Below are 22,278 nucleotides of genomic sequence, written 5' to 3' on the forward strand. Positions count from 1 at the left end.
AAAGTCATTTGCAATAGGCAGCAGGGTACAATATGGTCTACAGAATCACACCTTTAGCCAGTGTCATATACAGCAGTCTGACCCCTCAGAAAGCCCTGGTACCTGCTGTCTCCGCACTAGACATGGTTCTGTGTTGAACTATCTCATGCATATTCTACATTGTGCCACATCCTAATGGTTATTTCGTTCTTCTGAATTGTTCTAATATAACCATATTTGAATCAAATGCAGCAACAGCTGACAAGAAATAGATTGTCCCCAAAGGGTTCTTTAAGAAGCCTCAGTGAAAAGCATCTATCACCACAGCACAACCCCCTCAGCAGTTCCGACCAGGATGTTGGACCCTTTGCACTTGAGCAGCTTACCAGACAGAAACTCTTAGATTTCATCGTTCAGGATATTGTTTGTAACAATCATGCTGTTCACCAAATATCTGCTTTTGTCTTTGCTGGGTAAAGCTTTTGCTTTAGTCATACCATTAAGCTTTAGAATTGAAAAAGGAACCTTTTCAATAAGGCTTTCATGATGTCTGATAGCTTAGGATGCTCTTCCATTTACTTTTGCACAATGTAATCTTGTTGCATTTGTGCTTTTGTTTTAATTCTGAACAATTCAGTTTATTTTGTGCAGATCGTGACCGGCTGAAAATTGACTCTAACAACACACCCTCTTTTATTCCTGCAGTGGTAGAAGTGCAGTTATTTTTGCACCAACTTGAGTCATTCCTGTTTGTGAACATTAATGATACAGTGAAGATCCAGTGCTCTTCCAAAGAACAATTTTTAGCAGGAGGTATAACAGCTCAGTGGTACAGGAGACGGGAAGGTGAGGCCCCCATGTTAATTAAGAGATGCTCAGATAATCAAAATGTAAATAAAGTTGCTTGCATATCAGAAGGACACAACTTGACACTGGAAATCTACAATGCCCAATGGAATGACTCGGGGGTTTATTACTGTACCAATTCCTACATCATCTTGACTTTTGGCTATGGATCCACCCTGATTGTTGGAGGTAAGGAAATAGAACTGAATGGTTAGAAATGAAATATAATGACAATGCAGACATAGTTCATGTGCATGTTAAAATGTTAAAAGCTGGTGTGATAGTTTATCAAAGATTGGATTGTTAGAAGACAGACTGTCTGAATCCAAAAGAAGCGAGTAAACTTTGGTTGCTGAAAGAACAGAAAAATATATTTTGCACAAATAAAATATGCAAATAGTGAAAATGAACTCATGAAGATTTTCTGTCTTCTTCCTGTTCAGGGCACAAGCTGGGAATATTTTAAACCTTAGAGCCATGTTCAAATGACACAATACTTTGCAATTAGGAAATGTTCTTAGGACTGCATCAGTTCCTAAAATAGCACAGAGTTTCCCTTCTGCTAAGTGGAAATATGTGTTTAGTTTGGGCTGGATATCATTTGATTTGTCAGATTCTTCATATTTTCCTATTGTACAACACATTTATCCTTTGAGCTACTTTCATCTTGTACGATTAACCCCCTGAATCAAACTGCTGCTCAGCTGAGCCTCACACTGAGCTCTGTGCTTTCTCCTGCTCAGACAGTTACATCACCAGCAGTTGGGTGCTGACTCTGGCTCCATCTCCCCACGGCCTCCTCTCCCCCAGGATGGCTGATCTGGCTTGCGTGGTCCATGGAGTTTCGAACCCAGTCCAAATTTCCTGGAGTTTTTCTGGGGATCTGCAGGAACAGGGTCTGATGCATTCGCTGAAAGCAAAGGATGGCTCCTTCGTGTTCATAAATCACATCAGCGTCCCCATGGACACCTGGACCAGTGGGAAGAATTTCACCTGTGAAGTCAAATTCAACTCTTCTGGCAAGCGTGTTAGGAAAATTGCCAGGTATATGGAAGGTGAGTGATTTTATACTTGAGAATAAAGGAAATTAAGTGATAATATGCATGTTAAGTGGCCACATGAGAGCTACCTCAATGTAATTTGCCATTACAGAAAGCTGGGATATTCTATGTCATAATTAAAAGCGGGCAGATTTGCAGAGAATTTGGGGAAATCTAAACTGAGACATTAGAGGGATTCCAAGACAGTGATTTCTAGAGCAGCTTTCACCCAGATTGTACCTATAAAGCACTGTAAAGAATAAAATGAGAACAACTATTGGAGAGAGGGGAATTAAAACCAAAGGGTTTAATGAAAAGGTGCAAACATGATTCTCCCAACTTCACTGGTGTCAGCTTCCTCCACAGTCCATCCCAGCGGGTGTATGCTGCAGACTGTGCGCTATACAGTGGTGGTTTTCCTGGGGGTGTTGATGGTGTCTGTGAGCCTGGCCTGGAGTCTCTGCGGTTCTAATCCAGGTAATCAACACACTACAGTCCGTCCCGGGTGTGGAGACCTAGCAGCTGCCCTATTAATACCTGGGTTGATTTCTCACAAAATTTGAAAACAGCTCTACCAGTCCCTTTTGTTTGTCCCTACTGAACATTTATTCCTTCTTACACCCCTGTAATGCAGCAAATCTTCTGTTGAGGCTCGGTGCTTGGAACTGCTATTCACTCATCATTTACTTTGTCACACAAAGCAAACTTCTGCCAGAAATAAGTATGTTTAACTCCCATGGGAATCTCTGGGCAAATTCCGTTGGGATGTAACCAGTGATGTAAATGACACAGCAGAGGCCTGGTTAGCCCATCAGTTATAAATGCACAACTTCCATTGAAGTGGGAGGATAATCTGGGCTGGGGTATAAATTGGTCAGAAAACAGCTGTAAGGGGTGACGAAAAACTTTAATTTCCTCTAATGAGCCATTGACTGGGTCTTCAAAATGAGTGAATTTAGAATGCAGATGGTTCCAATGCCCCTGTAATTCTGCTAAGGCTGGATTTGGCTTTTTCTGTCTGTTTTGAAATTCAGTAAAAGAGCGAAAGCCGCAGACTCAGAGGAGTTAATGGGTGCATTAAAAACTGTCTCAATCCTAAACTTCTTTTTCAGTCAAGTGCTGGACTTTTAAGGCAAGATTCCCATGATGGTTTCTGTGCTAATCACGTGCACTGTTTGGACAGAGGAATTTTAAATAAAACGTAACAATCTGTTTGTAAATGTAACTGATTGTTGTGTCCAACTCTATCAAAGTTTGGCTAATCAACCTTGCGGAGAGGTGTCTAATGTTTCTAAATGTTGTCAAACAGGGTCAAACCATTTATGCCCAACTGGAGTTTGATTCAAAGAATCACAACCAGAGCGTGGAGCAGCAACCAGTGAAAGGGAAAAGGGGGAAATCGTAGCCCGGATGGGGATCCAAGCTGAACACTCACAGCTGTTTCACTGCTCATCTCAATGACAGGATCACCGTGTAAGGTGCTGACTTTCTGTAGAAGCTGTTGGTTTGTTTTTACTGCTTCTTACTGCTCTTCACTGCTGCTGCATGTGGCTCAGTTCCAAAATGTAACTGAAAATTAACCCACTTGTCCATCTGGCCTATGCAGAGCAGGAAGTCACAAAAAGAACCAAGACCCTTGAAGGTGGGAGATTTCCTAGTGTGATATGAAAGACGTTGTCCTACAGGTATCTTTGCAATATATTGGTGCGTTTATGGCCAATCCCTCCCCATGAGACTCAGGTGTGTTACCGGTGGCACAAGCAGGACCAGAAAAACCTAGATGCAGAACCAGCCTTGGCCCCCTGATGAGCTCAGCAGATGGAAGGGGCAGAACCAGACAGAAGTGACACTTTCCAGCTGGGTGGAGGTTGCTTTTGGCTGCCTCTTAGGAGCTGCCATCAGCAGGACCGTGCTGCCTGGCCAGCAGTATCGTTCCATGGCATGAGGGGAGATGACGAATGGGAAACTGTGTCTGAACGGAGCTGTGTGAGGTCAGGCTCTGTCCGCATCCCTGTCCTGGAGCTGCTACTCCAACAAATTCCTTGGGAAACTGCTGTTTTTCCTGTAGGGCTCAATCCACAGGGCCTCGTGCCAACACCCATCTATCTTCTATCCGTAACAGCTTTATCATTGGGAGGGGCTCCCCCAGCCACGGAGCCTGCACATGCTGCCTGGTTGGATCCTAACTCCTCATTTTGAAGCTGTAATTCTAAATGTTGCTCATTAAAACATATACCCCCCTCCTCCCTCATGTTTCCATTCCTTTCTCTAGCAGCTGAGATGCATGAAGCTCAGCGTATTGATTGACAGGTGACTTCTTACAGTCTTTGGGCCAGATTCTGCTCTCCCTGACCCTGGTGTACACCCAGGAGAACTCTGCTGAAGGCAGTGGAGTTACTCTGGGTTTACAGGGGGTCACTGAGTAGTAGGTGGCCCTTTGTATTTCATTTGGGGCCAGGCGATGAACCTCTCACTCCCCCTGGGGAGCCGTTATTCACAGCAGGGGTCCCACTGAAGTTCCAGGGACTGCTCACATCTGTAACTTCTCACCCGTGTGGGCACAGGTGTTACAGTACAGACATGAAGGTCGCTATCTTAAAACAAAAAAACTTCAAATCCAGACTCCAGCGAGAAACTGCTGAATTGGAATTCATTTGCAAATTGGATACTATTAATTTAGGCTTAAATAGAGACTGGGAGTGGCTAAGTCATTATGCAAGGTAGCCTGTTTCCTCTTGTTTTTTCCTACCCCCCCCCCCCCCAGATGTTCTGGTTTAACTTGGATTTAAACCTGGAGAATGGTCAGTTTAGATGAGCTATTACCAGCAGGAGAGTGAGTTTGTGTGTGTATGGGGGTGGGGGGGATGTGAGAAAACCTTGATCTATGCAGGAAATAGCCCGACTTGATTATGTAAAGAGTTGTCACTTTGGATGGGCTAGCACCAACAGGAGAGTAAATTTGTGGGGGGGGGTGGAGGGTGAGAAAACCTGGATTTGTGCTGGAAATGGCCCACCTGTTGATCACTTTAGATAAGCTATTACCAGCAGGACAGTGGGGTGGGAGGAGGTATTGTTTCATGATTTCTGTGTGTATATAAAGTCTGCTGCAGTTTCCACGGTAAACATCTGATGAAGTGAGCTGTAGCTCACGAAAGCTCATGCTCAAATAAATTGGTTAGTCTCTAAGGTGCCACAAGTCCTCCTTTTCTTTTTGCGAATACAGACTAACACGGCTGTTCCTCTGAAACCTATCTATATTCTGTTATTGGAGGTCTAACCAGCCCTGTGGCTCCTCACAAGTGACAGTAAAAATGTGAAAACACAGGCCTGATTGTGATCTAAGTACTGACCCCAAAGCCCCAGCACGGCCGGCCTTGGGCTGGGCTCCCTCCGCAGAGGGTCAGTGCTTGGAGGGAGGTTCACAAACTGAGCCGGTGACTCTTAGCACCCTCAATCAGCACCAATTGCCTATCCTGGTGATAGGGGATGTGATGAGGTGTTCACTCCACACTAGCCTGGAAGGGGTTAATGAGGCTAAGAAGGGGCCAATTAAGCAGATAGGCCCCAGCTGAGAGGAATTAAGTGGCCTAAGTAACCCCTGCAGGATGATGGAGCCCAGCTGAGCAGGAACAGGTGGGGTTGGTATAAATCCAGGAACCCAGCAGCAGAGAAGGGCTGCAGTGAGGAAGGCTGCAGTCACTCTCTGGGTATGAGAGAGGGATAGGAGGAAGCCTGGGGGCAGAGGAGAAACCCTGGGGACCCAGGCCCTGAGGAATGTTTTATCTAGCAGGGTAGTGGTACAGTGAGAGAGGCAGAGGAGGAAACGGCTCAGGAAGCCCCAGCAAGGCGGGACATTGCAGACCTTAGCCGCTGACTCAAGGATCCCTGAGCTGGAGCCAGGAGTCGAGGACAGGCCCAGTTTCCCCTCCCAGCCACTGGGGAAGTGGCACAGTCTGGGCAGTGGGTTTGGAGACTGCCTGGGACAGTTTGTCCTGCGGGACTTTGATACCCTGGCACAGGGAAAACACCCAGTGACCTGGCCAGAGGGCCAAGGCCTGAAGAGGGAGCAGCCAAGCCAGGAAGAGGGAAGTGCAGAGTCGCAGAGAGCAAGTGGGGCGGCAGCGAGAACAAGGCGATAGAAGGGGCTGTCAGAGCTGGAAGGAGCTAATCCCATGAGCAGCCAGGAGGAGGCGCCCTAGGAGTGAGTGAACCCTGTGACAAGGTGTTACTGGGGGGGGGAAACCTGTTTGAGATGAGAGGTGAATACAATGCCCCATGAATCTGCAGGCAAGTCACAGATGACCCCACATGACTTTTTGCAAGAAGGGAGGTGTCGGTCCAGACTATGGGTTCAGAAAAGTGACCAAGGAAGTGACTGTATTTCAAGCAAACGCACATGAGACTTTCTGTATTTCTCTCGCTTTCGTTCTTGCTTTTTGCATCTCTTGTTTTAAAACATATAAACCACTTTTGTGAGACTGCATCAGTCACCGAGAAGCATTTCTGTTGTAAGTCAGAGTCGCATATTCAGTCTGAAATAGGAAAAGGAAAGAGACGATATTATGATTAATTCTTTGTATTAGAGCAGCTTTTGTGTTGTAAGACTGTGAAAAAACTATATCAACGGTGCAGATTTCTCTTTTGTCCTCAGTTGTTGTCTTTTATCCTGGGTGCTGGGTTTAGTGTGAGCATGGCTGGATGCTGTTGGTGGCTTGTGAGAAACATGAGGTCAGACAAGATGATCTGGTGGTCCTTTACAGAAATATATACCACACACTTTCACCATGCCTGACCTGCAGCCACCTCTGGTGTGGAAACCAGCAGTTCTTCTGTACCAACAACCCTACACAACACTTCTGCTAGACAAGCAGAGAAGAATAAATTCAAATGAAACCTCAGTGAATTCAGGAGGCAAAGTGTAGACACTAGGGTTGGACATTGGCCAGAACACTGGCTCTAATCCCCTGTTGTTAAGACACTGTATCTTACTGATGTGCCAAATGCTAAAAAAACAGCTTACCTGTGGGATCTGCCTCATAGGTATTGGATTCACTCTTTGCACAGCTCTCCCTGGTGGATGAAACAAAGGGATAGTTATAGGGATGTGTGATGAGTGGCTGCTTTAAAGCTGACGGAAATATGAATGAGTTACTTCTGATGGGGCACTTCCTCCAAAGCAAGATCAACAGCTGGATGAGGAGAAGGATGAAAATACAGGGCAGCCCAGCATAGAACAGAATCCTACAGTCTCCTGCAGAGAGAAGAGATGTTGAGTATAGAAAACACCTATCAAAACATGGGCTTCTGATCTCTGCGTCCCATGCAACTTCATGGGCAAAGGGAGATGTTCCCCGAAGCTCCGCACCCGTTGTTCTATGCTCTGTGGAGGTGGTCCTCAACCAGGGGTGCCCCTACGACTGGGGGTACGCAGAGGTCTTCCAGGAGGCCCATCAACTCATCTAGGTATTTGCCTACTTTTACAACAGGCTACATAAAAAGCACTGACGAAGTCAGTACAAACTAAAATGTCATACAGACAGTGACTTATTTATACTGCTCTCTATACTATACACTGAAATATAAGTACAATATTTATATTCCAATTGATTTATTTTATCATTATAAGGTAAAATTGAGAGAGTCCGCAATTTTTCGATAACCGTGAGCTGTGACACTTTTGTATGTTTATCTCTGATTGTGTAAGCAAGTAGCTTTTAAGGGAGATGTAACTTGGCGGTACGCAAAACAAATCAGGCTCCTGGGAGGGGTACAGTGGTCTGGAAAGGTTGAGAGCCACTGCCCTGCTGTATATGGAGGGAAGACATGGAAGAGGGATGATTTAGTTGGGGTTGGTCTTGTTTTGACCAGGAGGTGGGACTAGATGACCTCCTGAGGTCTCTTCCAACCCTAATCGTCTATGATTCTGTGACATTGCAAAACGATCTATCATTGTTGTTGTGTCTCTCTTCTCTCTCTCCCACCCCAGATCATTCCTCGAATGTGTGCATCATGAAGTGCTGTGGTCAGATTCCAGGTGGCTTCTTTTTTCCCAGCACAAGTTTGCTGCAAACGCCAAGGCGATTAGGAAATTAAAAAGCCTTTCGGAAGGCTGGACACACCCGTCTGTGCCACCTGGAATTCGCTTTGTTCTTTAAGGGTTTGTCTATACAAAACTTTGCCACTGTAATATTTCCAGCACAGCTTCTCCTGATTCATGAACTGAAATAACCGGTGCTGGTGTAAGGCCCCTTTACACAGTATAACTACATCCACGCGGAGGCTTTTACTGGCATAGCCATGTTAGCAACAATTCACACCACGGCTCAACAGAGTTACCTGATAATGAAGTCATCTGTCACGAAGTCATTCCTGCCATTCATCCTGCTGTTCCCTCTGTCGATTTCCTTCCCAGTGCTCCTAGTTCTTCCCCTTTGGCTCACTCCAAGTGACCCTTCTGTATCCTTGCTGTGCTCACGTGGAGGGGAAGGCTCAGGCTGTTTGACCAGAAACCCATTTCTCACCACTGGGAGGGTTGAAAAATGAAGGTTTTCAGAAGGGCTGGGGGTGGGAAAGGTGGGTGATGGGGGAAGCAACTGTAACTGTCTGCCCCACACTTCAAGCAACCTCTCAATGGTTTCCTAAACCTCTCCTCACTCCCACTAGTTATCCTTCACCTGAGCCATCTCATCTAATTCTCTCTCTTTCTCTAGCCTGGAGTAGATGTCACTGATTCTTCGTGTCCAGATACCTCCGTGAGGGATGTAGCATAAATACCCAGGTAGGCAGGTTAGACTGGATGATAGGATACTGGACCTGTTTCCCTGGAGACTGTAACACTGATGCTTCTCCCTGTGCTGTTCTCCTTGGCTGTACAAGTGCAGATTGTCTCCTGGTTCCACGTCTCAGAAGGGATTGTCGTTAGGCTCCAAACACTAAAGACCCCGTTCCCGTCTAGGGCTCCAGCATCCATCTGACCCTCAGACACCTGCTCCCCAGTGCCCCAGAGAACAGCACTCCAGGGAGGAGTGAAATCAGAGAGCAGGCAGAGCAGAGGAATGACAGTGGGAAGCTCAGCATCCTCTGGGGCAGAGGGAACCAGGATGGAAAGGCTCGGCTCAGAGGCATCTAAAAGAGAGTCACAGAAACTAGAGATTGGAAAGATCTGTTACCGGTAACTCCGCTAGTCCATACCGAGCTCCTGCCCCTGCCCCAACTAGTGCAGGGTGTTTTCAGTGTCTAATGCTTTGTCTGTGCCAATTTTCAGTGTTTTACACTCTGGGGTATCCTCTTTCGGAGACTCCCCCGATCCATTGCTGCTCGGAAATTTGTCCTGACATGGTTGTCATGGATTATTTGCTGAGTGCCGACAGTGTGTTTGCTTTGGTATGAAGGCAGAGGAAGAGCTGGTCAGCTGCTGATGAGGAACCCAGACTGGGAGTCAGGAGGCCTGAGATCCATTCCCAGCTCTGTCTCTGACTTACTGTGTGACCTTGGGGAAACTGAGGCATGGAGAGGGGATGTGAACTTGTCTCCAACTGTACAGTAAGGGAGATGAAACTTAGTCACCTTTGCAAGGTGCTTTGAGATCTCTGGATGTAAAGCCTGATAGAGGAGCCATTGTTGCTTACAAGTAACGGTCAAACTTTTCCTATTGTTGCATTCATCCCATTAGCTACAGCGTCTAGTAGCGTCCAAAGTGACTCCTAAATTGCCTTCCTTTTTATGTGCACTCTTTGGAATATTTGCACAAAATGTGGATCAAAAATATGTAGATCTCACGAGTCGTACGTTGAATTTATACATTCAATTCATACGGTGCTGCTTGAGACAATGACTAGCCCCCTGTCTGAACACGTGGGCAGAATCACGAAGCCTGGAGAGAACTCAACTGTGACAATTAGTCTGGTCCCATTCCCAAAGTTGGGCTGTAGATACAGAAAGGCAAAGAGGCCACAGTAATAAACCCCTGAGTCGTCTCTTTGCAGGTTATTGATTATCAGAGAAAACGTATTTGCTGCAGTGCTCACATAACTCGAGTATTTTCCAGCGGGAGGTGCAGACTCAAAACTCTGGTAAATCCATTTCAAACTTCCACTCTGTTGTTCCTTGTACCACATAATCCTTCCTTTTACTTTAGAAGAGTGACAGTCCAGCTGTGCAGTCTGTCCAGGGGTCCGCTGCACCTGTGCTGGGCTTTGCTGGATTTGTATCCATTCTTCTGAGGCAGTCACTATACAGAGGAAGAAAGGAGTGTGTTAATACAGTGAGCACTGGACAAGCCTGGGCTTTTGCAATACACTATATAGAGCAAAAGGTCCAAGAATAACACAAAGCACATATTTGTTAAAGATTTATTTTAATTTTTCTCTATTTCTAGCCATTTGTTTTCTTAGGATTCATGTAGCCTGTAGGGAAATTAATGTAATGTAACAACAACATCAGAGTTTAGAACCAAGGGCTACAGATTTCCAGTTCCCTTCCCTAATCACCGGGCTACACATTCCCCACATTCCCCCTCCCCCAAATCAGTGGTTAAAACCCTAGAATTTTATTAAATTGTACATGGGGGAGTCATTTGTTAACATCGCCCTTTGTGTTTCAAATTCTCCTTTTGATCATTCTGCTTAAAAATATGCCAGCCTGTGTTATACAGCAGCACAGGGGAAAAAGTAGATTTTGCACCATATTCTAGGACATTATCCAGAACCAGGAACTATTTTCAAGGTTAGTATCAGGCATCCAGGTTTCTTTAAAAACTGAATATTTCATCTCCTCTCTCCAGATTTCAGTTGACAAAGTAAAAGATGTGACTATCTCTCTGACCAGGTTGATGTTAGCACCTCTTAGAATGGCAGAAGGTCCTTGTGTAGAAACTTTCAGCATGAGCATTTGATGTTTTTTATGTCACAAGCATAACAATCACAAAGAGGTATATCATATGGAGATCAAGGTCTGCCCCAAGATTTTAGCAAAGGATGGAGGAAACCAACAAACAAGTTCCCTGGGCACCCTGGAAGTGGGGAAATGAGCAAAAAAATACAACTTGGCTTGTGTGTTTCGCTTTTACTGTAGATTTAAGGCAGGGGTGGCCAACCTGTGGCTCCGGAGCCGCATGTGGCTCTTCAGAAGTTAACATGCAGCTCCTTGTCTAGGCACCAACTCCGGGGCTGGAGCTACAGGCTCCAATTTTCCAATGTGCCGGGGGGGTGCTCACTGCTCAACCCTGGCTCTGCCCCAGGTCCTGACCCCAGTCCACCCCTTCCCCAAGGCTCCTACCCCTTCTCCAGAGCCTGCCATGCCCTTGCTCCTCCCCCTATCCCCCAAGAGCCTCCTGCACACTATGAAACAGCTGGCAGGAGGCATGGGGAGGGAGGGGAAGGTGCTGTTTGGGGGGGCTGCCGGTGGGCGGGAGGCACTGGGGGCGGGGGGGGGGCAGGAGCTGATGGGGAAACTGCTGACATATGACTGTGGCTCTTTGGCAATATACTGTGGTAAATTCGGGCTCCTTCGCAGGCTCAGGTTGGCCACCCCTGATTTAAGGAAAAGGCTGGGAGTGGAGCCCATTGGGTAAGGAATGGATGGGGCTGGAATATGAAAGTGTGGTGGAGTTACCCCATTTGGGAAAATTTGGGTCAAAATGTACTTTTAGGACAATTTTTTTTCAGATATGTGCATAATACACGCTCCTTAGCATGATGTGCAAAATGCTTTATAGAGAGAACAAAGTGAGATGCCCCCTAAGAGATTCCAAATCCATCTCCTCTACCCAGTTGTCACCCACGTAGTCTGGAATATGGCCATCTCTGCAGATCGTCTTTGCCAAGCTCACATTAACTGGGTGTCCAAATTGCCCTTTCAAACCTCAGCCTCAATAAAATCCTACTGCAAATCAGGGCCAGATCCTCTGCTGAGCCCACTCTCCTGTTATCCCAAGTTGATGTTCATGCTGGCCCTGCGTGGAGGCTGCTCTAAACTGAACCAGCAGGTCACAACTCCCAAGGAACCATCTGCCATGTGGGGATCATTGGCATCATCCCATACAAAGCATCATTGGCATCATCCCATACAAAGTTCCTATGGTCCAGGCCAATCGTCTTAGCTATAACTAATTCTGCTGCAATTTTGGCAGAGGGCTCATGGGGGTCACACTATTTATGGATGTGAGTAAAGTCCAAGACCCTTGCAGCTGTGGGCTCGTGGCCGGGTGGGGCTGAGCCCCGCTCCTGAGTGAGTTGAAACCTCTTTCGTTCAGTTGCAATGCTAATCTACTAAAGGGTGGACCCTCCCCAAATCTGAGTGGTGCAGCAAGCACGTGGGTCAGGTTGCAATGCCTGGAACTGGGAGCTGAGCCCAGCCCCGCCCCAGCCAGGAGCCGCTGCTGTAGGATAAGCGCAGGGAGCGCTCACTTTCTGTCACCCGCCAACAGATCCCCGCCATCCTACCTTCCATGACAGATAATTGTTTTCCTGCACCTCTGCTGTGAAATTTATTTCAATTGTCCCTGACAACCTTGCAGCCCTCGCTATAATTGTAACAGAAATTTAGCCACATTGAGGCAAACCCGGGTCTATCGCGCAGTGCAGACGTACCCTTAGGCACATTGGAAAATTATGCCCTAAATACTATTGCCTCCAGTCACACTGCATGGGTACAAATTCACCTTACACTGGATCTTCTCCAATACAAGTCTATTAAAAGCCAAGAGAAAGCAGCTGTAATTATTTTCATTGGTTTCATTTCTACAGCATGTTTTACACAAACAAATTAAACCCGATCTTACAAAGCCACAGGCTGCAAGACAAACAGCCACCAAGGAAATGACATGAATTGCTGCACAGGAGCAAATATTTCAAAGAAGGTTCAGAACCGGCTGCTCGGATAGTTGTACTTGCTTTTGTGGTCGGTTTCAAGCCATTCATTTTGACAGCTTTGTTCTGTTTGTTCCACTAGCAAAGCGCTTGGGCTGTTTGCTTTTTCAGTTCTCTCTCCCAGCTTTCGGTTACCAAGGATGTGGAAATTGCTCCCCCAGCTCATCTGTAGAGGAAATGGTTGGAGCAAAGGAGAAGCAGAAGAGTCCATGAAGTAAACACAAAAATCAATTTACCTTTGAGTAGTGTGGAAAAAAAAATGCAATTTCTTGGCACAAACCAGAGACTTCGAGAAAATATATCGGTGAGGAATTCTCCAGTAGGCAGTGTGGCCTAATGGATAGCAGCGCACAGGCCTGAGACCTGGGTTCTATTCCTGGCTTTACTACTGCATGATCTTGAGTAAGTCACTTCCTGCCTCAGTTTCCCCGTCTGTAAAATGGGGGTAATGATACTGACCTCCTTTGTAAAACACTTTGAGATCTGCTGATGATAAACTCAGAATTGTTGTTACAAATGAGGAGCCAAATAAAATGCACAGGTACCAAAGCCACTCCAATCAGGGGAAAAAGAACAGGAGGACTTGTGGCACCTTAGAGACTAACCCATTCATTTGAGCATGAGCTTTCGTGAGCTACAGCTCACTTCATCACTGCTCACATGCATCCGATGAAGTGAGCTGTAGCTCACGAAAGCTTATGCTCAAATGAATGGGTTAGTCTCTAAGGTGCCACAAGTACTCCTGTTCTTTTTGCGGATACAGACTAACACGGCTGCTACTCTGAATCCAATCAGGGGGTTAATCATGATGTATTGTGCTGCATGAAGTGTTTGCAGTGCATCCAGGATGCCCCTTACAGCCCCACAGACTGTGGGCTGACAAGGCCCAACCCTGCGTTCCTGGTGCACCCAGCACTATTCCACTCGAATCAATGGGAATTTGGGGTGCGCAAACATGCGGGGTCAGAAACTGCAGAGTTCGGAGGCAGGTGACAAAGCTTGAGCTGTTCCGGAGTCTGGAAATCCACTCACAGGGGTTTCCTGGTCTCATTTCTGAAGCGAGCCACACTCAGGTTTCTCAAGAGTTTGTCACCCCTGTGTGGAGCCTCATTTTGAGAAGAACCCGGCTCCTATTCAGGGCACGTCTACACGGCAGCTGGGAGCGGAGCTGCCCAAGCTGGTGCACTAATAAATAGGGGTGTAGCTGCGGCAGCTCATGCAGCGGCTCTGCTCCCGGCCTGAGTATAGTTGTGCCCGATCGCCGGTGTCCGACCTTGCATAGCTCGCCCAGGCCACCGTGGCCACACTGCTATTTTTCGAGCTCTGGCTGGGTTCAGCTGGCGCGCGTCTGTCTCCCCTCCCTCCCAGCTGCAGTGTAGAGGCTCCATCAGGGTACGTCCACACGGCCAGAAACACCCCACGGTAGCGAATCTCAGAGCCCGGGTCAAATGACTCAGGGTCCCGGGGCGAAAAGGAGCAGTGTGGACATTCCTGCTTGGGCTGGAGCCCAGGCTATGAAACCCAGTGATGGGGGAGGGTCTCAGAGCCAGGGCTCCAGCCCGAATGGGAACGTCTACACTGCTGTTCTTAGCCCCATAGCACAAGCCCCTTGAGCCTGAGTCATTTGACCCAGGCTCTGAGACTCACTGCTGTGAGGGTTGGGGTTTTTTTGGTTTTTTTCCCCCAAGTGTAGACGTAACCTCAGGAACTGACATAAGGGCTAGATTTTCACAAGTGCTCAGTGTATTGGGTGCCTATTGGGCAGCTGATCTCTTGAGTATCCAGCTGTACGTGTTCCAGTGGGAGTGGCAGAGGCCTCTTGAAAATCATGTTAGTTAGGTGCCTAATGGGAGCTGGGCTCTTAAAAAAAGCTGGCCCGTTGTGAGTGCTGAACCCTTGGGAAAATCCTTTGCCATAGGCAGCAGGTACTGTGCCGTCTACACAATCACACCTTTACCCAGCATTGTATGCAATAGCCTGACCCGTCAGGAAGCCCTGGTACAAGCTGTCTCAGTTCAACACAGAAGCATGTCTAATACAATCTCTTGCATGTTCTCCATGGTGCCGCATCCTGGTGGTTATTTTATTTTTCCGAATCATAACAATAGATCCATGTTTGATTCAAATGCAGATAAGAAATAGTTTGTCCCCAAAGAGTTCTTTAAAACAACAACAACAACAACAAAACCTTGTTCAAAGCATCTATCAGCACAGCACATCCCCCCAGGATGCATTTGTCACCAGGATGTTAGACCTTTTCCACTTGAGCAGCGTACCAGACGGGTGCTTTTAGATTTCATCTTTCATGATATTGTTTATTACAATCATGCTATTCGCCAAGTATCTGCTTTTGTCTTTCATGGGTAAAGCTTTTGCATTAGTCATTGTGTTAAAGTTTGGAATTGAGAAAGGAGCCTTTTCAATAGGATATTGGCTTTCATGATATCGGGTAGCTTCGGACAGTTCTGATGCAGTTGAGATGCTCTTCATTCACTTGTGCACAGTTTTAGTATAGTTTCTAATGCTCTACAGCCAGAGCACTGATATCATTCGATTGCATTTGTTTTTATTCTGATTTCTCCAGTTTATTGAGGGCAGATCATGATCTGCTGAAAATTGACTCTAATAACACACCCTCTTTTATTCCTACAGTGGTACAAGTGCAGTTATTTTTGCACCAACTTCAGTCGTTCCTGTTTGTGAACATTAATGATACAGCGAAGATCCAGTGCTCTTCCAAAAAACAATTTTTAGCAGGAGGTATAACAGCTCGGTGGTACAGGAGACGGGAAGGTGAGGCCCCCATGTTAATTAAGGGATGCTCAGATAATCAAAATGCAAGTAAAGTTGCTTGCATATTGGAAGGACACAACTTGACACTGGCTATCTACAATGCCCAATGGAATGACTCGGGGGTTTATTACTGTACCAATTCATACATCACCTTGACTTTTGACAACGGATCCACCCTGATTGTTGGAGGTAAGGAAACAGAACTGGATGATTAGAAAAGAAATGGAATGACAATGCTGACATAGTTCATGTGCACGTTAAAATGTTAAAAGCTGGTGTGATTGTTTATCAAAGATTGAATTGTTAGAAGACAGACTGTGTGAAACCAAAAAGGAGCAAATAAACATTAGATGCTGAAAGAACAGAAAAAATGTATTTTGCACAATTAAAAATATGAAATTAGTGGAAAATAAACTCTTCGCGATAAATAAAACTTTGCGATTTTCTGTCTTCAGGGCACATGCTGGGAATATTTTTAACCTATGAGCCATATTGGAATGAAACAATACTTTGAAATTAGGAAATGTTCTTAGGACTGCATCAGTTTCTAAGATACCACAGAGTTTCCATACTTTTAAGTGCAAATATGTGTTTAGTTTGGGCTGGATATCATTTGATTTGTCAGATTCTTCATATTTTCCTATTGTACAACACATTTATCCTTTGAGCTACTTTCATCTTGTACGATTAACCCCCTGAATCAAACTGCAGCTCAGCTGAGCCTCACACTGAGCTCTGTGCTTTCTCCTGCTCAGACAGTTACACCACCAGCAGTTGGGTGCTGACTCTGGCTCCATCTCCCCACGGCCTCCTCTCCCCCGGGACGGCTGATCTGGCTTGCGTAGTCCATGGAGTTTCCAACCTAGTCCAAATTTCCTGGAGTATTTCTGGGGATCTACAGGAACAGGGTCTGATGCGTTCACTGAAAGCCAAGGATGGATCCTTCCTGTTCATAAATCACATTAGCGTCCCGGTGGACACCTGGACCAGTGGGAAGATTTTCACCTGTGATGTTAAATTCAACTCTTCTGGCAAGAGTGTTAAGAAAATTGCCAGGTATATTCAAGGTGAGTGATTTTATATTAGCTTCTGGGAGTAGAGGGGAGTCAGATCAATAGCCCAGTGAGGGCCTGGTCCATGACTGGGACTCCAAGACGCTATGATGATTATGTTGGTAATTAGAAATGCAAAGTGTCCATGGTCAGAGCTACTTAAAGTAATTTATAATTAGAGAAAGTTGTGACCTATTGGGTAATATGTAGGAGCAGGCAGATCTGCAGAGAACTTTGGGAAAGGAGGAAAGGGGAATTGCACTGCTCACAGACAGTGATTTTCAATAGAAAATGTCACGCCAACAGTACCTGTAAAGCACCTTACAGAGTTAAACGATGACTAGTGTCAGAGGGAGAAGGGAACAGAGGCACTTGCAGGTGCAGAGAGCTGTTTCCTGGTGAGATGTGGAGAGGCGATGAGGTGAGGAGAGACCTACAGGGAGGATTTTGTAGACGGGAGAAGGTGCAGAGACTATTCTGATTACAGGAGAAATCATCAGCCTAATGAAAGGGGCACAACAGAAAGAGGCTGAAAGATGCTGAAGGCTCCTGTATCCTCACTCCTCGGGGGTTAAGGCCCGTGGTGAAATGGGGTCAGGAGGGAAGAGCTGGATGTGGTGGCATCACGACCCTCTTGGCTCAAGTCAGCCACTTACTTGTGTCCGGTTTTTAGCTTCCTCCACAGCCCCTGCCAGGGAGTGCTCACTTTACATTGTGCCCCTTGCGGCTGGAGCTGGTCTGCTGCTGCTGGTGGTGTCTCTGAGCCTCGTCTGGACCCTCTGCCCTTCCACACTAGGTAATAAACACAGCCCAGCCCAGCCCAGCTCAGACCAGACCATCTCCCTTAGGGAGAAATCCTGCTCCCCTGCTTGCTACTGGGGACTGCAACTGTCCCGTCCAACACACGAACACGCTGCAAATGTCACAACTGCCAGCACTGATCTCCGAATGTTTGTTTTCTGAAACTTGAATGTCCTGTGTCGGGAGAACGGCTTTGTTCTCCGTGACAAAGGGAGCGATGTGGAAAGGCTTCTACTGCCCCTGGCCCAGGCACCTGGTGTGTAGTTCACAAAGAGCACTAGCCTGTCTGACGAGCCCCTCTCCATTTGCCATCATGGAGGTGCCCTGCGCACCCACAGCTCGGATGCACCATTAGTCAGTGAACTGCAGCTGGGGGAGTGACCGTGGAAGAGGAACTTTGACTGTTGTCTTTGTTTGTTCCAGGATTCCAGCTCAGGGTCTCAGCACCCCCAGCTTCCGAGGAGCCCCAGGTACGGCTCTTTACAGACTGTTTCTATCTAAATCAACGTGTGCAGTGTTTGTTGTAGCCGTGTTGGTCCCATATTAGAGAGACAAGGTGGGTGAAGTAATATCTTTTATTGGACCAACTACTCTTTGGTGAGGAAGACACGCTTTCGAGCTTACACAGAGCCCCTCTTCAGGTCAAGAACATGTACTCAGAGTGTCAGTTTCTCTCAGCCATTTCTAGTCCCTCAGTCCAACTTCATAGATTTCATACTTAAACAGATTGATCTTGAAGCGAAGGTGAATGTGAGATCTAGCTGTTGGAGTAGCAGAAGGGGAGCAAGGAGCTTTAATGCTACCTCTGGTACCAGTTTACTGTGGGATAGTGGGCAAGTCACTTCCTGCTCTGTGACTCAGTTTCCCCATATATAAAAACTAGACTTACTGCGCAAGAATGAGGAGAACTTTAATGTTCTATTGTTACTGACCATACCCTTTACGGGGTTTTTGTGTGCAGCTGGGAACATTTTTGGAATTTAAAAGATAAAGAGCAATAAGAAATTATATTTGTTAGGCGCATGAAGATTTTCCAGTGCAAGGTGCTGTGGGCCTGATCCAAAGCTCCCTGACTTCAGTAGGAGACTGTCCATTTATATGGGGTTTGGATCTGGCAAAATATGATCAGCAGGTGAGTTCTTAAAGACAGAATCCAGTGATGGTTTTGAACACACACAATTTAGAGGACAAGCAGGAGAATCCAAGATAAGTGGGAATTTTCCACAAGGCTAAACTCACTTGTATGTTCAGTTATGTCAAGCTTGATCTCAGCTCTGTCTGATCACCTCCTTCATTTTGCAAGGTGGTGGCTAATTTTTCTAACTGTTGCCAAACAGGGTGGAATCTTATACGCTCATCTGGATTTTGATTCACGGAATCGCAACGGACGCACGTTGCAGCGACCGGCCAGAGGGAAACGTGTAAAACCCTGAACTGTCAAGTGCAGGGAAATCCACACGTGGGAACCGATGGCTGGTTCTCTGCTGATTGGACATAGCAGCTGGAAGAAGACTCTGTTTGTCTCCGTCTCCTTTCTTTTTGTATTTTTTCCACTTCTCTGTTTAGAATAAAAAGCTCAGAAGATCCCCACAGGGTCCAGCCTCATCAGGTGGGAAATCTCCTTTTGGGGTAAAAAGGCATCATGGTGTAGATGACCTTACACATCACTTGTGTATTAGATTGGAAGCTCTTTGGGGCAGGGAGTGTCTCTTTGTCTTATGTTTTGTGCAACGTCTAGCACAGAGAGGCTCTGGTCCATAACTGGGGCTCCTGGGTGCTATGGTAATACAATCATCATCATCCTCATCATCATCCTCCCTCTCTCTGCAGAGGGACATGGACACAGCTGAACGGCTGCAGCTTCCCTGCACAAAGAGTGAGGCCAGATGGCAGAAGCCGGCAGAGGGGACGTGCAGCCCCTGTCTACGCCACAGCTCCCAACTCCCCTGATCCTCAGCAGGCGCATGCTCCCTTTGCAGTAAGGTTACATGGACGTGCTGTGGGATTGGGAAGGGGAAGGATGGATGCGGGAGCAGCTGGGAGGGATGAGAATCTCTTCCCAGGCCACTGCGGGAGCTGCTACTCCAGTGCTTCCTCTGCAGGCTGCTGCTTTCCCCCATGGGCGAGATTCACAGAGCCCCATGGGCCAGCCCCTCTGCGCCATCTAATGAGAACAACACGTTATCGGTGACTGGAGCTCTCCTAGGCCCTGAGCCTGCACGCGCTGCCTGTTTACATCACAACTTGTTGTTCAAGCTGTCATTCGAACTGTCACTCATTAAAAACAGACGGCAACCCCACTAGTGATGTTTGTTTTGCCTCTTTTACCTGTTCAATGCATCAATCTCACTTTATTGTGTAATAAGAACGGTGACCTCTTAAATTCTTTGGGCCCAATTCTGCTCTGGTTTACAGCAGTGTAAATCTGTAGGAGCTCTGTTGCAGTCACTGGAGTTACTCCAAATTCATTCCGGTGTCTCTGAGAGCAGAATCTGGCCCTTTCTATCTAACTTAGCATCTGCGTTTCTTTTGGTGGATGCTACAACCAATGTGTTACAGAGAACCAATGCAGTGAGCTGTAGCTCACGAAAGCTTATGCCTAAATAAACTGGTTAGTCTCTAATGTGACACAAGTCCTCCTGTTCTTTTGGCGAATACAGACTAACACAGCTGCTCCTCTGAAACGGAACGTCTTGCACGCACACCTTCAAAATATGGTGGATGGTGATCATTTCCACTAAAGGCAGGACAAGTTGTGGGCTTAATCTGCCGCAAGGGAGATTTAGGTTAAATGGTAGGAAAAACTTTCTAACTCTCAGGGGAGTTCAGCTCTGGAACTGGCTTCCAAGGGAGGTTGTGGAATCCCCGTCACTGGCGGTTTTAAAGAACAGGTTGAACAAACACCTGTCAGGCATGGCCTAGCTTTACTTGTCCAGACCCCTGTACTGAGGCAGGACCTTGATGACTTGTCAACTTCCCCTACAGCCTGACATGTCTATGATTCTCTGAGTGCCGATAAAAAATGAATGGCTAAGGGCCTGAATCTGATTTCCGGTTACTCTGAGGACTGAACCTAACAGGGCTGCAGGAGGGCCCTGATTCCCAATGAGCCTTCATATTGAGGACTTGAATGAATGGTGACTTGAAGTCACTGAGGATGCTTTCAGCAAGACAAAAGTATCTGGCTCTGGTTCCTTGGCCAACTTCCCATTTAGGTTATTACGAGAGATGGTCAGGTCTTTAGAGGGACCATTTCTTTCTCAGAAAACTCCTATTTGTTGAAATGGAGATTTTTTTTTCAATGGGAAAAGGGTCAGCTTTGATGAATGTTTTGACTTCACAAAAAGTTTCAGAATTGAAAAATGAACCATTCTGGTTCTTCAGTTCAAAATGACGCCATGCTTAGAAGTTTAAGCTAGTTATTGATTCAATAAAATGTAACCTGGTCAAAATTTCATATGGTGAAAATTGAAAGGAAACATTTCAAAATTCTTAAAACAAAATGCTTCCTTTCATCCAAACCGATGATGATTTTTGGTTCCAGGAAAATTTTTGAGATTTTGATTATTCTATCCTAGTTAGTGAGAGGAAAAGTTTTCAGTATCTTGAAAATTTGTGTGGGGTGGGAAATCCATTTTCTGCCTAGCCCTGGTAATTACATTCATGTAAAATTGCTCGTGTAGCTGCAGTTGGCTACATTGCACCTTTCCACTTCCTGCCCTAAGGCACTGCGCAGGGCTGCTGTGGGTCTGTCAAACGGCTGCCCCGCTCCACCCCCACCATGCATGAAGAGATTTCTATACACAGTGTAAAAGCCCAATCCTGCAAGGTGCTGATGCACTGACTGTGATGTGCTGGGCAGACACAACACTCTGCAAAGTCAAGGGGAATGGTGGGTGCTCGGCTGCTTTTAGGTTCAGTGCCTAAGTCCAGTTTCTTAAAGCAATTTACATTGTAAAGCATTTTGTTGGGATCCCTCGAGCAGTAAGTAAAGCATTGTGCTGGTGTCAATCAGTGTTCCTTGGAGGTTTATAACAGGCGCTTTCTTTTATAAGGGATTTTGCTGGGCAGCCACTGTGCTTGAATAACGTTATGATTTCTATGGTCTCATCTGTATTGCCGCTGACAACATTCAGCCCATTAACAGCGAGCCTGGGGACCTGATTCTCATCTGCATTAAGCCCTTTTCCACCATGGTAACGTACAGGGGCCTTTAAGTGGGTGTCATTGTAATTTCTGCTCCTCTAAACTCCTCGTTCCACTGGGGCAAAGGAGAAGCTGTGTAATTGTGAGTAATGCCCTTGGGCTAGAAATCAGGCAGAATCTTGGCCAGTCCAGTCGTCCTTCGTCAGGCCAAACTCCTGCTTCCACATAACATTGCCTCAGTCAGGGACTGCAGGATTTAGCCCAGGTCACGCCCCAACCATGGGAGGGAGGGAGTGAAAGGGAAGGCAGGAAGAAGGTAGATGGTCCCCAGCATTAGAGTGTTGCCTGGAAGGGGGTTGTAACAGATCGATCCCCACTTTGCCAGGGGAGCTGCAGCCAGTCAGTCCAGTCTCAGAAAATGGAGTAGGGTCTAAGGAGACGTGGACAAGTAACCGAGGGAATCTGGTCTTTTCTGAGCCAATGGCTCTATTCGCTAGCCCATGTTGCCCTCTATTGTCAGCTGTTTCAGAAGGGTCACTGATAGATGCACTTTCCTTTTTGTGCAGCCAGACGCAGCTTTTTAACCAGCCCCGTTCAGTTTGGTTTTAGCCAGTTTATTGCTAGATCCAAGCAGAGGCTCTTAACTTCCATTGACTTCAGTAAGAGTGAGGCTCCTAACCCACCTAGCCATGTTTGAAAATCCCACGAGGCACCTCTCTGCTTTATAGGCACTGAAATACTTTTGACCATCTG

At 46.5% G+C, this 22,278-nt stretch overlaps 2 gene segments (V, D, J or C); both read left to right on the plus strand.

Moving 5' to 3' along the window:
• The first annotated feature begins 391 nt into the window (after nucleotides 1–391).
• Nucleotides 392–3,270, plus strand: LOC140902905 (Ig mu chain C region-like). The segment is given in 5 exon segments: nucleotides 392–452; nucleotides 685–1,014; nucleotides 1,569–1,880; nucleotides 2,232–2,305; nucleotides 3,175–3,270. Coding segments are annotated over 5 exon segments (849 nt in total).
• An 11,768-nt stretch (nucleotides 3,271–15,038) lies between these two features.
• On the plus strand, nucleotides 15,039–18,812 carry LOC140902513 (Ig mu chain C region-like). The segment is given in 6 exon segments: nucleotides 15,039–15,096; nucleotides 15,386–15,715; nucleotides 16,282–16,593; nucleotides 17,264–17,374; nucleotides 17,803–17,849; nucleotides 18,717–18,812. Coding segments are annotated over 6 exon segments (954 nt in total).
• The last annotated feature ends 3,466 nt before the right edge of the window (nucleotides 18,813–22,278 follow it).

Source organism: Lepidochelys kempii, chromosome 24 (assembly GCF_965140265.1).
Source record: "Lepidochelys kempii isolate rLepKem1 chromosome 24, rLepKem1.hap2, whole genome shotgun sequence".
Lineage (NCBI taxonomy): Eukaryota > Metazoa > Chordata > Testudines > Cheloniidae > Lepidochelys > Lepidochelys kempii.